General features: G+C 40.7%; 1 protein-coding gene and 1 long non-coding RNA gene across 2 annotated transcripts in view; both read left to right on the top strand.

Moving 5' to 3' along the window:
- The window catches only part of LOC138982169 (uncharacterized), a 12,963-nt gene extending 4,875 nt beyond the window's left edge, over window positions 1-8,088 (top strand). Inside the window, exons 5-10 of the mRNA XM_070355396.1 lie at window positions 279-350; window positions 1,297-1,345; window positions 2,894-2,961; window positions 3,301-3,360; window positions 6,150-6,204; window positions 7,878-8,088. Coding sequence (XP_070211497.1) covers window positions 279-350; window positions 1,297-1,345; window positions 2,894-2,961; window positions 3,301-3,360; window positions 6,150-6,204; window positions 7,878-7,951 — 378 coding nt within the window. The 3' untranslated portion in view covers window positions 7,952-8,088. The remainder of the gene's footprint in view (window positions 1-278; window positions 351-1,296; window positions 1,346-2,893; window positions 2,962-3,300; window positions 3,361-6,149; window positions 6,205-7,877) is intronic.
- Window positions 8,089-9,904: 1,816 nt separating this feature from the next.
- On the top strand, window positions 9,905-15,251 carry LOC138982168 (uncharacterized). Its single transcript, XR_011460797.1, has 2 exons — window positions 9,905-14,007; window positions 14,700-15,251. It is a non-coding gene; the product is annotated as an uncharacterized lncRNA (long non-coding RNA).
- The last annotated feature ends 439 nt before the right edge of the window (window positions 15,252-15,690 follow it).

Genomic DNA, 15,690 nt, shown 5'->3' with positions numbered 1-15,690 from the left:
TCATAAACATTTTTTAGAGTAGAATAGAGTGTCTGTGAAAGGTGGTGTGTTGATATCACCCTTTGTGTGACAGCAGTCAGTTGTATAGCATAGAGTGTTTGTGAAAGATGGTATGTTGATATCAGCCTTTGTGTGACAGCAGTCAGTTGCATAGAATAGAATGTCTGTGAAAGATGGTATTTTGATATCAGCCTTTATGTGAGAGCAGTCAGTTGTATGGAATGTTTGTGAAAGATGGTTTGTTGCTGTTCAGTAAGCGTGTGCTGTGTGTTTGGCAGGTGGATGATGAAGAACTGGCCAAACAGCTGCAAGACGATGAAGGTTCACGGCCCAGCAGACGATGCAAGGCAGTAAGTATTTCCCCAATGCCTCCCACAGCGCCCAATATCACCTCTAGATAATCCATTTGCAGATCACTCAATGGCCACACCAATGATCTGCTTGCATTTTCCCCTTTCGTGCCATCTCTCGGCATGTCTTGAGCTGATGAGAGCTAGCCTTGTACAGTTAAATCGCATGGGAATTGCATATATCCATATAAGACAGCATTATTCTGTGGGGGAGGCAAGATTAAGTGTCACACTGACGTAGTGGTACAGGTGATTGACTTTGTACACTGTAGCCTCCAACCTCCCAGGTCAACATTCGTGCAGACCTACTAGTAGAGTAAAACCTCCCACTAACGACCTTGAAAATGTCCAGGAAAATCGGTCGTAAAAAGGAGGGGTCTTTATTGGGAGTTTGGGAGGTATGATTTTTTTCACAGGAGAGGCAACTGTTGGGCAGATCGGTCTAACGTTATCCCATTTTGGTTCCCATTTGATGTGCATATAGATTAACATGATGTATGTGCATACACCACCGCACATACAGGCAGACATATCACATACGCACACACACACACACACACACATGCGGCCTCATAGGTAAAACTTCGTCATTCACCCTGGTAAAGAAGGTTAGTTTCTGTAAACTGGGACAGGAAGAGTTTCCTCTCAGGCATCAAAGGAGACGCGGGCAGCTGGTCTTCGCTGGCAAGTATGGGTCATTGACCTGAGGTCTCAGTTGATGAGCACACTCTCACAGAATATGTACACAGCAAATCATTGAGTTATCCTTCAAACTGTGCCTACCCAACCCATCCCACCCCCTTTCTTTTGCGATTCTTCAAGTAGAGTAATTTCTATTCAGTTAAAGTATGTTTGTATACTTTTGTTTGTCTCTTGTAAGAAGAAACAGAGAAAGATAAAATACTCAGCTTGTCTGCATAATTTATTTGTGGTTTGTATTTTGCAGCAACCGGTTGTGAGAAAGCAGAAGAAGCCCAGAAAAGAAGGCGCTAAAGGTAAAATTAACATGCTGACAATAAGACCAACTAAACTCCTGCTCTGTAGAATTACTCAGATTCTAACATTGCTGTCCAATGGCAAGAACAGGCCTTTGTTTTTGTTGCAGCTATTGGTTATCATAAGACTTTTTACTCACTTGGCCTAGTACATGATGTATGTTTGTGGTTATTTGTTATTTGTTATATGAAGTCTTATATCGCGCGCGTATCTCCAGACTCTGACTCAAGGCGCAGGGATCTATTTATGCCGTGCGAGATGGAATTTTTTACACAATACACCACGCATTCACATCGACCAGCAGATCGCAGCCATTTCGGCGCATATCCTACTTTTCACGGCCTAGTATTCCAAGTCACAAGGGTATTTTGGTGGACATTTTTTTTATCTATGCCTATACAATTTTGCCAGGAAAGACCCTTTTGTCAATCGTGGGATCTTTAACGTGCACACCCCAATGTAGTGTACACGAAGGGACCTCGGTTTTTCGTCTCATCTGAAAGACTAGCACTTGAACCCACCACCTAGGTTAGGAAAGGGGGGAGAAAATTGCTAACGCCCTGACCCAGGGTCGAACTCTCTTCCGAGCGCAAGTGCGTTACCACTCGGCCACATTGAGATGTGCAACAGTGGAACCCCCCTTATAAGACCTCCAACATCTGAGAAAATTGGGTCTTAAAAAGGAGGGAGTCTTAATATTGGTGTACATTTGCAGAAGTTATGAACAGAAGATCTGAAGCATCAAGGTCTTAAATTGGGAGGGGGGGGGGTGGTCTTAATAGGGGGGTTCCACTGTACCATAAGTATGTTTGTGTCTGTGGATCACCGTGTTCTTCAAAATTACTGTCTCATGTGTTTGTATCAGGAACTGCAGCATACATGTTATTCCATCTTGTTACATGTGCTGTATGAATATAAATAGAGGATACTACATGGCTTGCTGTGTCGTACCAGATTTACACGAGTTGTTTTTTTAAATATTGAACTGCGAGCGAAAGCGAGCTGTTCACTATTTGAAAAAGCAACGAGTGTAAATCTGGTACGACACAGCAAGCCATGTAGTATTCTGTTTATCCTACATACTGTACTTACGTGTATTTTACTGAAAATGTCCTGCAGTCGAGGCAGATTAATGGAAGACGCTTGTTTTGGAACCTCGATCTCTTCTAAAGCCTCGTGCAATCTATTACGTCAAAGCAAAGAAACGTCACTCTGAAAGTGTGGCGTGACGTGTTAGTTCTAAAGATTCATCGAGGGTAATTAGCGAGCGCAATTTTTGTTTCTATAATGACGTTTGTCTCGGTGACTTTGGCATCATAAGTAGTGGAAAAACAGGTCCCTGCCAGACTTGCTTGACATGACCTCATTTACATGATATACACACGTGTGATTTGAACGATTATTATCTCACGAATGTCAACACATTTCAGTTTGCTACATGCATGTTGTGTATTGGTGCAAGGAAACTGAGTCTGTCCCTTCATACATGGATTACTTTTCATGGCAGAAATTTCAATGTGTTTCTTTATGTTACTGTTGTGTGGCAGGAAATTCAGTGTATTCCAGACCGTGTCTTATATTACCTCCACTGGATGGTCTTCTGGACACAGACAAGGTAAGGTTCATGAAGAAACTTTCTTGGCGATGAAGGGGATTTTTTTTCCCTGTCTGAAACTGTCTTTTTTTCTGGTAGCAGTGTCAGTTGATTTCACATGTTCTTCTTTTTGAATGTATATGAAAGTTTATACCTGCTAGTGCTACTGTGCATGTTTTCATTGACATGGACAGACACACACTAGGGAAGTTATAGCAAAGAAGTAAAAGGGAATTGCTGTGATTTTAGAACAAATAATAATTGCATATTGTAATGTGAAAGGGGTGTGTTTGTGTGTGTGTGTTTTTTATGCCTGAAATATAAATTTGGATTGTTTCTGAATATCTTTCATTTTGACAGATGCCTAGGCCCATGATTGTAAAAAGGATATGGGAAATTGTGAAAGAGAGAGAACTCTTGGTAAGTAGGACAAATTTGCACGTTTACACAATTGGCTGTTCTATAAACATAGTTTGTTGTTGAATTATATTTATTTTTTCTCATTTTCTTTTCTTTCATTTAATTATTTGGCTATTTTGAAGAAAATGGGTCAACAAAACTTTAATTAAATAACTGTTGAAAAATAAAACAAAAACCAAGCGGTGAAAAGAAGAAAAAGAACGCAAATGTATTTTGCCATAATTATAGTATATAGCTATTCTGATGGACACGTGGGGGAATTTTGATTGGATGGTCTCACACATCCCTTTTCTGATCATCAAAGCATAATGCTACGGAAGTCGGCCATTTTTGCCAATATCCAAAAGCATATTGGCAATAACAAAGACGCATGGTTCCGGTTTACCCATCTGTACCACACGATGTTTCAATCGACAACAGCATACACTGACAACTTGAAATTCTTCTCGGGAATGGTTTTCAGCTTTACAAATGTCGATAGCATACCCTTTTCTGCTAACTTCCAGATGAAACAGGACTAAACCAATTATTTTCTGTCCCTAAACACCACAAAATGCCCAAAGTCGAAAGATGTAGTACAAACAGGGGAGTAAAACGGTACAGCCGTTTTTGTGTGCCTGTGTGAGCTCAGTTGCCGACTGACACAAACTTTCACATTCGGCTTTTCTTATCTAGTAACTCCACACTAAATACCCCACTTCCCCTCTGAAGTATTGATGTACAACCCATGGCACTAACATTCATGTAGTCGTTTATAACTGAGGTTGAAAAATTCGCTTCATGACATGACGAGTATAAATGCCATTCACCCAAACTGAAAAGGGCGGGGATGTAGCTCAGTCGGTAGCGCGCTGGATTTGTATCCAGTTGGCCGCTGTCAGCGTGAGTTCGTCCCCACGTTCGGCGAGAGATTTATTTCTCAGAGTCAACTTTGTGTGCAGACTCTCCTCGGTGTCCAAACACCCCTGTGTCTACACGCAAGCACAAGACCAAGTGCGCACGAAAAAGATCCTGTAATCCATGTCAGAGTTCGGTGGGTTATAGAAACACGAAAATACCCAGCATGCTTCCTCCGAAAGCGGCGTATGGTTGCCTAAATGGCTGGGTAAAAACGGTCATACACGTAAAAGCCGTGGGAGTTTTAGCCCATGAACGAACAAACAAACAAACAAACCCAAACTGAAAACTTCGCTGCCGTCTGCTCGCGTTGTACGGATTAGCTGTTCTCTTCTCCTCCCCTTGTTGCATCCTAGTTCTTCAGTTGTTTCTAGTTTTCCGTTGATGTTGTGTTTTGGTCTTCTTCATAAGTAGTCTTGTTCAAAATTAAAAAAAACTCAAACTTCTTTTTACATTTAGTCAAGTTTTGACTAAATGTTTTAACGTAGAGGGGGGAATCGAGACGAGGGTCGTGGTGTATGTGTGTGTGTGTGTCTGTCTGTCTGTCTGTCTGTCTGTCTGTGTGTGTGTGTAGAGCGATTCAGACTAAACTACTGGACCGATCTTTATGAAATTTGACATGAGAGTTCCTGGGTATGATATCCTCAGACGTTTTTTTCATTTTTTTGATAAATGTCTTTGATGACGTCACATCCGGCTTTTCGTGAAAGTTGAGGCGGCACTGTCACGCTCTCATTTTTCAACCAAATTGGTTGAAATTTTGGTCAAGTAATCTCCGACGAAGCGCGGACTTCGGTATTGCATTTCAGCTTGGTGGCTTAAAAATTAATTAATGACTTTGGTCATTAAAAATCTGAAAATTGTAAAAAAACAAAAACATTTCTAAAACGAACCAAATTTACGTTCATCTTATTCTTTATCATGTTCTGATTCCAAAAACATATAAATATGTTATATTTGGATTAAAAACAAGCTCTGAAAATTAAAAATATAAAAATTATGATCAAAATTAAATTTTCGAAATCAATTTAAAAACACTTTCATCTTATTCCTTGTCGGTTCCTGATTCCAAAAACATATAGATATGATATGTTTGGATTAAAAACACGCTCAGAAAGTTAAAACGAAGAGAGGTACAGAAAAGCGTGCTATCCTTCTCAGCGCAACTACTACCCCGCTCTTCTTGTCAATGTCACTGCCTTTGCCATGAGCGGTGGACTGACGATGCTACGAGTATTGCTGCGTTGCATTGCGTTCAGTTTCATTCTGTGAGTTCGACAGCTACTTGACTAAATGTTGTATTTTCGCCTTACGCGACTTGTTGTTATATACGAATGAACTAATAAAAAGCTGTTTAACAGCTGTGTTGTCAAATCGAGTTTTTTTCCAAAGTCAGTGTGGCGCCTGCGCAAAACTAATGCGCATAAGAAACTGCGTCTGCTATCAAAACCAAAGATCAACGCATCGACGCAAAAACTGTCATTTTGTAAGTTTGGAACAACAAATCAAGGTCAGAACAGCTATATAATCGCTATTGTATTTTCAGCGTAGCAATAGGGTCCGATATTTAGACTCGAACAAGTATAATGCTGACTCGTCTTCGACGAGTCAGCATTATACTTGTCTCGTCTAAATATCGGACCCTATTGATATGCTGAAAACACAATAGCTGTTAATAATAGCCATTGGTATTTGTCCGAGTGTGGTAAACCTTATATATGAGTGAATGATAGACTACAAAAATAGCCAATAAGCTCAATACTAACAACAGCAATTGTTAAATAAAAGCAGGCAACATATGTTATGTTTAGATTTCTAGCAGTAACCACAAGAGTCATACCTGTTTAATCTTTACTCTGATTCAACTGAGTGTCATCTGTTGTTTATTTCAGGATCCCAAGAACAGACAGTTCATGATTTGTGATGAACAGATGCTGTCAATATTTGGTACGCTTTTTCTTCGTTTTTCTTAATTTTGACTCACCTGAGTAATTGGTGAGTATTATGATTCATATGTGATAATGTGTCCGGCCGTATGTCCGGCCGGCCGTCTGTCTGTGGACAAAAAACTTAAGGTTGAGGTTATCTCGGATGTTTTTGAAGCTAGACCTCTGAAACTTTGCACACTTTTAGGGTTTGATGATTTCACGAAGTGACCCTAGTTTGGTTAACCCTCCTCAAATTTTCGGATCACAGCGGGGTCATGTTCGTTTCATAAAAACTTAACGTTGAGGTTATCTCGGATTTTGAAGCTAGAGCTTTGAAACCTTGCACACTTCTAGGGTTTGATAATCTCCCGACTTGAATTAAGTGTGATTGACCCTCGTCAAGTTTTGGGGTCAAAGGGGGTCATGTTCGATTCATATAAACTTAACATTGACGTTATTCAGGTGTTTTTGAAACTTTTAACACTTCAAAGGTTTGATAATCTGTCAACATGACCCTAGTTTGGGTTACCTCCCCCCCCCCCCCCCCCCATCAAAGGGGGGGTCATGTTCGTAAACTCTTTACGTTGATATTTTCTGCTATTTTGGGAGCAAAAACCTCCAAATTTCACACAATTGTAGGTGTTGATAATCAGCAGACATGACCAAAACGTGGTGTGTTTCCATCTAATTTCAGAGTCGCAGCATGAAAATGTTTGCTGGGGAAGATTTTCACCCCCAAGTAGAATCCTCCTTTTAAGACCTACAAAACCCTGAGAGAATCAGGTCTTATAATGGGAGTAAACTTACAGAGATTATGAACAGAATATCTTAGAAAACAGGATCTTCAAAATGTCTTATCGGGGATTTGGGGTCTTAAAAGGAAGGGCGTCTTCAAAGGTTTGATAATCTGTCAACATGACCCTAGTTTGGGTTACCTTCCCCCCCCCCCCCCCCAGGTTCAGGTTCAGGGAGGGGCGGGGGTAACGAAGGCGAGTCATCTGCAAGCATTTGCTTTTCTTGTTCTTTTATGCTGCTGCTTGTGTTGGCAGTTCAAGTTATGAGCACAGAGCTGCCAACTGATACACTTTCAGTGTAGCATGCTCTACGTTTTAAGACAAAATGCTACGCTTAGAATAGCTACACTCAAACAAATACATGTAATCACAAATATGCCCTTTCTTGTGAGTCCTGGTACTCATTTCTGATTCTCACTGCTTGTAGCGATTAGAATTTGTGTCATAAAACATTGTCCACACTGTAAAGTGGCACTGCAGACACTCTCTATTGGCCGTTATGGTTTAAACAAAAAAAAGTATATTCTTGCGCGAAATGTGCATGTGCAAATACATTTTGAGACTGCTACACTAAAACACCATTTGATACACTGAAAAATTGAAAAAAAAATAAAAACAAGTACATTTCTACGCTTGAGGTTTCACAAAGATTGGCAGGTCTGTGAATAACTTTAACCATCAGCACTCATGCTTAATCATGGAACAGATGTGAAAAGTGATTTGCCCCCAAAATGCCATGTGGGCGTCTGTGTCTGTCAGTGTGGCCAGGCATATACATCTGTCTCTGCCTTAGTGGGTATGTGTGGTTTTTCTGTGTATGTATCTAAGTGTGTGTGTGTGCATACACAATTTATTGACTTGAGAAATGTTTTTGGAGAAATGTTTTTTCCTGTTACAGGAAAGCCAAGAGTGCGTATGTTTGGCGTGATGAAATACCTGAAACTCTACATTAAAGATCTGCCGAAGGAGTAACCACCATCATTTCACAAGAACCAACACAGCACACATGGAACAATTGTCTATCAAAATTATGTTTCCTTCACAAAATTGGAATTAAAACATGCAAATTCATACATATTTTGGAAATAAAATTGGTATGTTGAAATGTATATAGCATATTGCAGCATTCTTGTTTGAGGGGGGGGGGGGGGGGGTGTAAAAACAAGCTACTCACCTGTTTTGGTATGGACCATTTTGTTCTTGGTTAGATTATACTGTGACCTGTGAGATTTGTGTGTACATGTATAGGGTCTACTTTTTTGATGCGCTGTGTTTCCAAATAGCGAGGCGATGGTGGCGTGAAGGTACATGAAGTTGCAGAAAAACAGATAGCAACAGTAAAAAAAACAATGCACGTTTCCAAGTGTAAGATGCAGCAGGATGGCAGCGATATTTTCAACGCTCCATGTAGCGCCAAAAAAAATCCTGCAGTACATGTATTCGCATCAAAAGTGGGCATGGTCTTAGTTCCTCCTGAATTTGTCAAGCCTTCCCCCCTCAATCATTTGTACATTTTAACCTATGTAAGCTGTTTTTTGGTCACACTCTGAACTGCTCATCATCCAGCAACAACTCTGCCTATATGGTTGTGAAGTGCACTGAGCTCTTGCTGCATTTAGAGGATTTTCGTGTACAAAAAAAAAAGTGTTGTTTCTCATACTTTTCTTTTAAATTTTCTTGCCAAAGCAAGTATCGACCTTAAAGATGCATGCCTGCATTAGTTTTCACCGATTTATTCTCACAAGTCATGCCAACAAAGACGAGATCTGCCCGCCGTTTTTAACCTGCTAAAATCCCTCTGACCTGTTGCGCCGTCATGGCATTTCTATCGGGAAACATAGCTTTAGTGTGTCGTTTTGATATGTCACATAACATAGTTCCTGGCACAGGTTTGCTCTGTGGATATGTTTTAGACATTATTTGAAACTTAGCTGCACTATTTGACTGGAACTGTGATCATATGCGATCACAGTGTAAAAACAGCGTTGCTTAGTGGATCTGTTTGTTTCATTTTGTTGTTGGTTTTTTTTTGGTTGACCATTCTCACAAGTGTCAAGCCCTTTCTTGGAAATGAAGAAAGGCAGAGGTGAGACGAGGTGCATATTTAGCTCACTCTTTTTCATTTTGGGGATCAGTTTTGAGAAATGATTCCATTGGAGAGATCAGTTGTGAGAAATAATTCATGTTTTGATGACAGGTGAAAAAGCCAGCATTCTCAATGCTTGGCTGAACCTGTTTGTATTATCTTCAGAGTACATGAACCTTCCTTCCCCTGTACATCATCTTGTAAATCACAGTAAATCCATGCAAGATTTTACCTGGGATAAGAGCAGGGGAAGGATTGTGTACACCACCACAAATCTATCCAGGTTTTAAAGTGAATGGGGAAGAACAGTACAGTGGGACCTCCCTTTTCCAACCTAAACAAATCTGAGACAATCGGCTCTTGTTTGTTCGTTCATGGGCTGAAAGTCCCACGGCTTTTACGTGTATGACCGTTTTTACCCCGCCATTTAGGCAGCCATACGCCGCTTTCGGAGGAAGCATGCTGGGTATTTTCGTGTTTCTATAACCCACCGAACTCTGACATGGATTACAGGATCTTTTTCGTGCGCACTTGGTCTTGTGCTTGCGTGTACACACGGGGGTGTTCGGACACCGAGGAGAGTCTGCACACAAAGTTGACTGAGAAATAAATCTCTCGCCGAACGTGGGTTCGAACTCACGCTGACAGCGGCCAACTGGATACAAATCCAGCGCGCTACCGACTGAGCTACATCCCCGCCAATCGGCTCTTAATATGGGGGGAATCTTGAAATGACGGTCAATTTCCAGAGGTTATGAACAGAAAATATAAAAACGCAAGGTCTTAAACAGAGAGTAGGTCTAAAATAGGGGGGGGGGGGGGGGGGGGGGGGGGGGGAGGGAGGATTATGTGAAAAAGGGGGTTCCACTGTATCTTTATATCGTTTTAAGCTTGTTGGTAGCCAGTGTGTGAATTGGTAAAGTGGGTGAATGTACTCTATTCATCCTTTGCTCTGGGTTGATTCTGTAAGTTGAGGTAATGTGTGTATTGCTTGACTACTCATGTTGTGTGAAGATTATTTTTACTCTGGTCAGCACGCAAAAGTGCAATTGTGTGTTTTGTTCGGCTCTGACTTTCTTGCTGTTTGACTTCTGGATTCCATTGTATTGTGCGTTTTTCCCCTCCCTAACTCCCACTTTCCCGTGGAGGCGCTGAGGTCGGCGTGCCTTTCTTTTTGTGCCAGTTCAGTGAAATGAATGCATCATTGCATTTGTTATTTTTCTTGCCAGTTTGTAGATTATGCTTACCGTACTTTCCGGGTTACAAGGCGCTACAGCGCATAAGGCGCACCCCCCTCTTTTAAAAAAAAATTGTATTCCAGTCACCCATTGGGCGCAGGGGGCCGATAGGGCGCACCAAAATTAAAAAAGTATACTGGTAACAAACGGTCGAAGAATGAAAATAAGCCGCACATCAAAGGAAGAATACAGAGTGGAAATATGTGTGCTCTGTGTGTGCGGCGAGATCAAAGGCAGGTCCATTGTGATAGCTGGGTTGCCTTGTTTAGACACTGACCTTTTTCCCAGGGGTCAATGACCCAGTTTTTGCTATGAGAGGTGGTTCCCCTGTCATAGATCTGAGAGAGGAAACACTTCCTGCACCGGGGTCAGTGACCGAGTTTAACCTATGGGGCGGTCTCTTTGATGTCTTGAGAGGAAACTTGGCCAGGGTAGTACCTAGTAGCTGAAACATGCATTATCACAAGTTGTTTGACTGGTACTCAGGCGGTCTCTTTGATTTTTTTCGTATTTCATACACGGATTAGGCGCTTCTTATAAAAGATGCAGGGGTCAAACTCCAGGAAAAAAGTCGCGCCTTATGACCCGGTACATGTTTGATCTTTTCTTTGAGTTTGTTTTTGGTGTTTGTTGTACAGCTGTGGCTTGTACATGATTTGTATTGAGTACATGCATACTTTGCATGTAGATTTTTTAATGCAGTTGTTTCGGTTTCTTGTTCTTTACAGATGTGCCATGTACATCATTTATGCAGGCATTATTTCTTTAAACAAACTAAAATAGGGCCGGGGGAGGAGGGGCGGTGTCGTGTTTATTTTTATTTTCTTCTTATTTTCATGATCTCATACCTTATGTGTCTCTTTGGTGAGGAAAAAAAAGCAACTTCTATGTGCTAAAAACAAGTCAACAGTAGGATGCACTTGTTGGAGTATATTTGGCCGAATTTACTTTTATTCTTGCCTAACTCTATGCTGCTTGGTTTGCTTGGCAAGGTCACATACAGCTGATGCTGTTATGGAAATACATCTACCGGTACATTTTCTTTGAACCTGTGTTAGGGAGAGAAACTGATTTTCCGATGTCAAAATGATTAAACCTTTACCCTAGCTGTTGTTACATGTAAACTTTACAAGGACAAGCATTCTAGAGAAAAAAATTTACTTTTTACATTTAGTCAAGTTTTGACTAAATGTTTTAACATAGAGGGGGGAATCGAGACGAGGGTCGTGGTGTATGTGTGTCTGTCTGTGTGTGTGTGTGTGTGTGTAGAGCGATTCAGAGTAAACTACTGGACCGATCTTTATGAAATTTGACATGAGAGTTCCTGGGTATGATATCCCCAGACGTTTTTTTCATTTTTTTCGATAAATGTCTTTGATGACGTCATATCCGGCCTTATGTAAAAGTTGAGGCGGCACTGTCACACCCTCATTTTTCAATCAAATTGATTGAAATTTTTGTAAAGCAATCTTCGACGAAGGCCGGACTTCGGTATTGCATTTCAGCTTGGTGGCTTAAAAATTAATTAATGACTTTGGTCATTAAAAATCTGAAAATTGTAATAAATTTTTTTATATAAAACGATCCAAATTTACGTTCATCTTATTCTACATCATTTCCTGATTCCAAAAACATATAAATATGTTATATTTTGATTAAAAACAATCTCTGAAAATTAAAAATATAAAAATTATGATCAAAATTAAATTTCCGAAATCGATTTAAAAATAATTTCATCTTATTCCTTGTTGGTTCCTGATTCCAAAAACATATAGATATGATATGTTTGGATTAAAAACACGCTCAGAAAGTTAAAACGAAGAGAGGCACAGAAAAGCGTGTTATGCAGCACAGCGAAACCACTACCGCGCTAAACAGGCTCGTCGGTTTCACTCTGTTTGCACAAGCGGCGGACTACAGTCATTGTGAAAAAATGCAGTGCGTTCACTTTCATTCTGTGAGTTCCACAGCTTGACTAAATGTAGTAATTTCGCCTTACGCGACTTGTTCATTGTTGTCCATGAGTAAATAAATAATGCGTTTTTAGTGAACTTCGTGACTGTACTAAGTGATTGCATAATATTCACATGCAAATACACATATTTTTTAAGTTCATGTACACTTGCCATATTCCAAATCCCAGTACTATTTGCGTTTGTGCTGTACTCGAAAAGAAGGGGGAAAAAAAATCAAAATTCACAGGATCGTGTACAGTGGAACCCCCCCTTTTAAGACCCCCTAATTTTTCTTCTTCTTCTGCGTTCTTCTGAAACTCCCACGTACACTCGTGTTTTTGCACGAGTGGAATTTTACGTGTATGACCGTTTTTACCCCGCCATCAAGGCAGCCATACGCCGCTTTCGGAGGAAGCATGCTGGGTAATGTTCGTGTTTCTATAACCCACCGAACTCTGACATGGATTACAGGATCTTTTCCGTGCGCACTTGGTCTTGTGCTTGCGTGTACACACGAAGGGGGATAAGCCACTAAGCAGGTCTGCAAATAAGTTGACCTGGGAGATCGGAAAAATCTCCACACTTAAGGGAAGACACCACAGTGAAAAAAGTGATTTTTTTGTTCCCTGGTCATTTCCATTTTCTTTCTGATTCTGGATTTTGAATCTCTTCTGGTTACTCTGATGTACTGATTTTAGATCAGAATTAATCATAAACGGTCAAAACGGCTAAATGAACAATGTATGTGCATGCAATTGTGTATTGAACAAACACAAAACAGCAAAAAAATGCGTATGTTTGAGAGGTGACTGCGAGTCAAACACATCGTCAACGGTGGTCACGTTAGCATGACTGGAATGAGTTGTCTTTTCTTTGCTACGATCAGTTCATACCGCGGACAACGGGAATTTCCGTTTACGGATTTCGCGCCGTTAGTAACAGCAACTAGAAGACATTCCAATGAGCCGAAGAGAACCGATGAAGATTCCGGGAAATTCCGTATGAGCAATTTTCGCTGCTGACCAATCGAATCGCGGATATTAAACTTCGTTTATGCTCGGTCTCATTCGGTTCGATTCGGCCTTCCCAGAATGCAATATTCTTCATTTCCGCCAGATCTTGCCAAAGGCGATGTGAAATATCTACAGCTGCGATTTTCCTGGGATATCTTTGTGGAAACTTCAGTTAAATACACGTTTTGCCCCGATTTCAGTGCTTGACACGCAAAGGAGATGATTATCGAGTAAAATCAGATCAGTTGTAGAGGCTGACGTGACGTAAGTTTAAAAAGAAAGTGCGAGTCGATAGTGTCGTCTGCTATTGCTACGAACGAATCGGAAGATCAAGTTTGTGCATTCTTCTTCGTCCAGAATGAAAATTGGCTGGAAACTATGCTGCTGCCCTTGCAACAGCTGGGACGGAGCAAGAAATCACCATCGGTGGTGTACGTTTGAAGCACGTTGCCATGAGTGTTTTGAGCCACGACTTATTTTAGAGTTGCTGAGCGGAATGCGTACGGCAATAAGGACAACACGGAGTTCGCCATTTATGGCGACGAGAAGGCAGACCCTATATCTTTTCTCTGGAAAAAGCAAATTAACTGCTTAGAAAAAGAACAATCAATACAAAAATGACTTTGTTCAGCCATGGTGCAACACCATGCATCTCCTGGGAAATCTGGTGCAGTTGAATACTAGCCCAAGCAGAGCAGGGAAGATTCCAAGCAGCTGATAAGCAAGATGGTAGTAGGTAGGTAATTTTTTCTTCTTTTGACAAACATGTAGAAGTTTATATATTTGTTTGGTTATGTGTGCGGCTCTGGCTCTGTGTGTGTGTGTGTGTGTGTGTGTGTACGTGTGTGACTGTTATATGCTGAAGAACAGAATCTAAGTAACAACACCCTGATGCAAAGAAACTGAATAGGATGCAAAGTCTGTTATGTGCTGCTACTGTGAAGCTTGGTTGTCACAAGGTTTGTCAGGGTTGGAGCAAAACATCTGTTCTTTCCTCATTTATTTTCTCGAGCATATTATATATAGGCCTAGCTTCCTCCTGTGATCACAGTTTTCTTGTGGCTCAAACAAACATGCATTCACATGGCTCAGTGAGTGAACATTGCTTGTGGTCATACTTCCCATGCAGACCATATGGTTTCTGCATGCAATGTATGTGCAATAGCTGTAAACCAAACCTGCACTGCCTTCGCACCATTCACATGATTTGTCAACATCTTTTTGTTCACTGCTTGACTATCAGCACTGACATGTGCATGCGCCCAAATATCGTGCTACATGTATCACATTACAATATCTTTTTTCAAATGTGTGTGTGTGTGTGGGGGTGGGGGGGGGGGGGAGGGGGGTCATTGTTGGGAAAATGTGAATAGCAGTATTTGAGTTTGTCATAGACATATTAATTTTGAATTTATGTTGTCTCTACAGATGCAGAGGTGGAAGCTGGAGAGGAGCTTCCAAAGTACCCATGGCATTGCAAGGCAATTCACAGAAGTCAACCCAAATATTGTAGTATAGAAAGTAAAGGACACTGCCATATGACTCCCTGATTATTCAAAGCAAGTCCAAAAGAGGTCCAAGATAAGAGGCTTCACTGGTAACAAGTTGGGAATTATGGATGGGCATACTTTACGCAGCGTGCACGTAACGGATAAGAGTTGATCATTGTGACCTTGGAACAGGTTCCTTGGTGCTTGCAGAACACTGGCTGGTTTTTTTTTAAATTTTGTTGAATTTTGTTTCCGTTTTTCTTGTGGAACTAAGCAATACCTGTTGTTTTGTTAGTGTTGTTTTGTTACATGTTTCATAAACGTTTGTGTAAAAAAAATACATTTTCTTCACGTTTTGTGTATTTTCTCAAAACTACTTTTTTGTCACTTCAAAAGCCTAAGGCTTTTTTTCTAATAAACTTGCGTTGTTGAAACTTTGCATACATCTCGAGTGCGTTATTTCGCAGATTTTGTTAGAGCGTTTTGTTGAATTTTTTTTTTCGTGAGAAGTTATACCATTTTTGGGGGCGGTTTTTCATAAAATTCAAGGTCACTCATTTTTATCACTGATATCTTTTGAATGACTGTAGATTTCAAAAAAAGCCTCTAACAAAAGTTGGGTATTGTGCTAATGTATAAATAACAAGCACCAAAACAAAATTCCTTTCGGTTTTGTAAAAGCCTTAGGGTTTTAAAAAGTGGCAGTTTGGTGGCCATCTTGGATTGCTACCAAGGCAACCGGTGATCCAAAAAAAATAATTTTTTCATTTTCTCAGGAGATGGACTGAGTTCTTTAATTGTGCAACAATTTTTGACCCAACACTTATGAAACAAAAAAAATCACTTTTAACACCAGTGCCTGCCCTTAACCCACCAGGCGGCCGCGGCCGGGATTCGAACCCTCAACCTTCCGATTAAGAGGCCGACGT

Source organism: Littorina saxatilis, linkage group LG12, assembly GCF_037325665.1.
Source record: "Littorina saxatilis isolate snail1 linkage group LG12, US_GU_Lsax_2.0, whole genome shotgun sequence".
NCBI lineage: Eukaryota > Metazoa > Mollusca > Gastropoda > Littorinimorpha > Littorinidae > Littorina > Littorina saxatilis.
The sequence above is the reverse complement of the archived record's forward strand: the minus strand, read 5'-3'. Positions and strand labels throughout refer to the sequence as shown.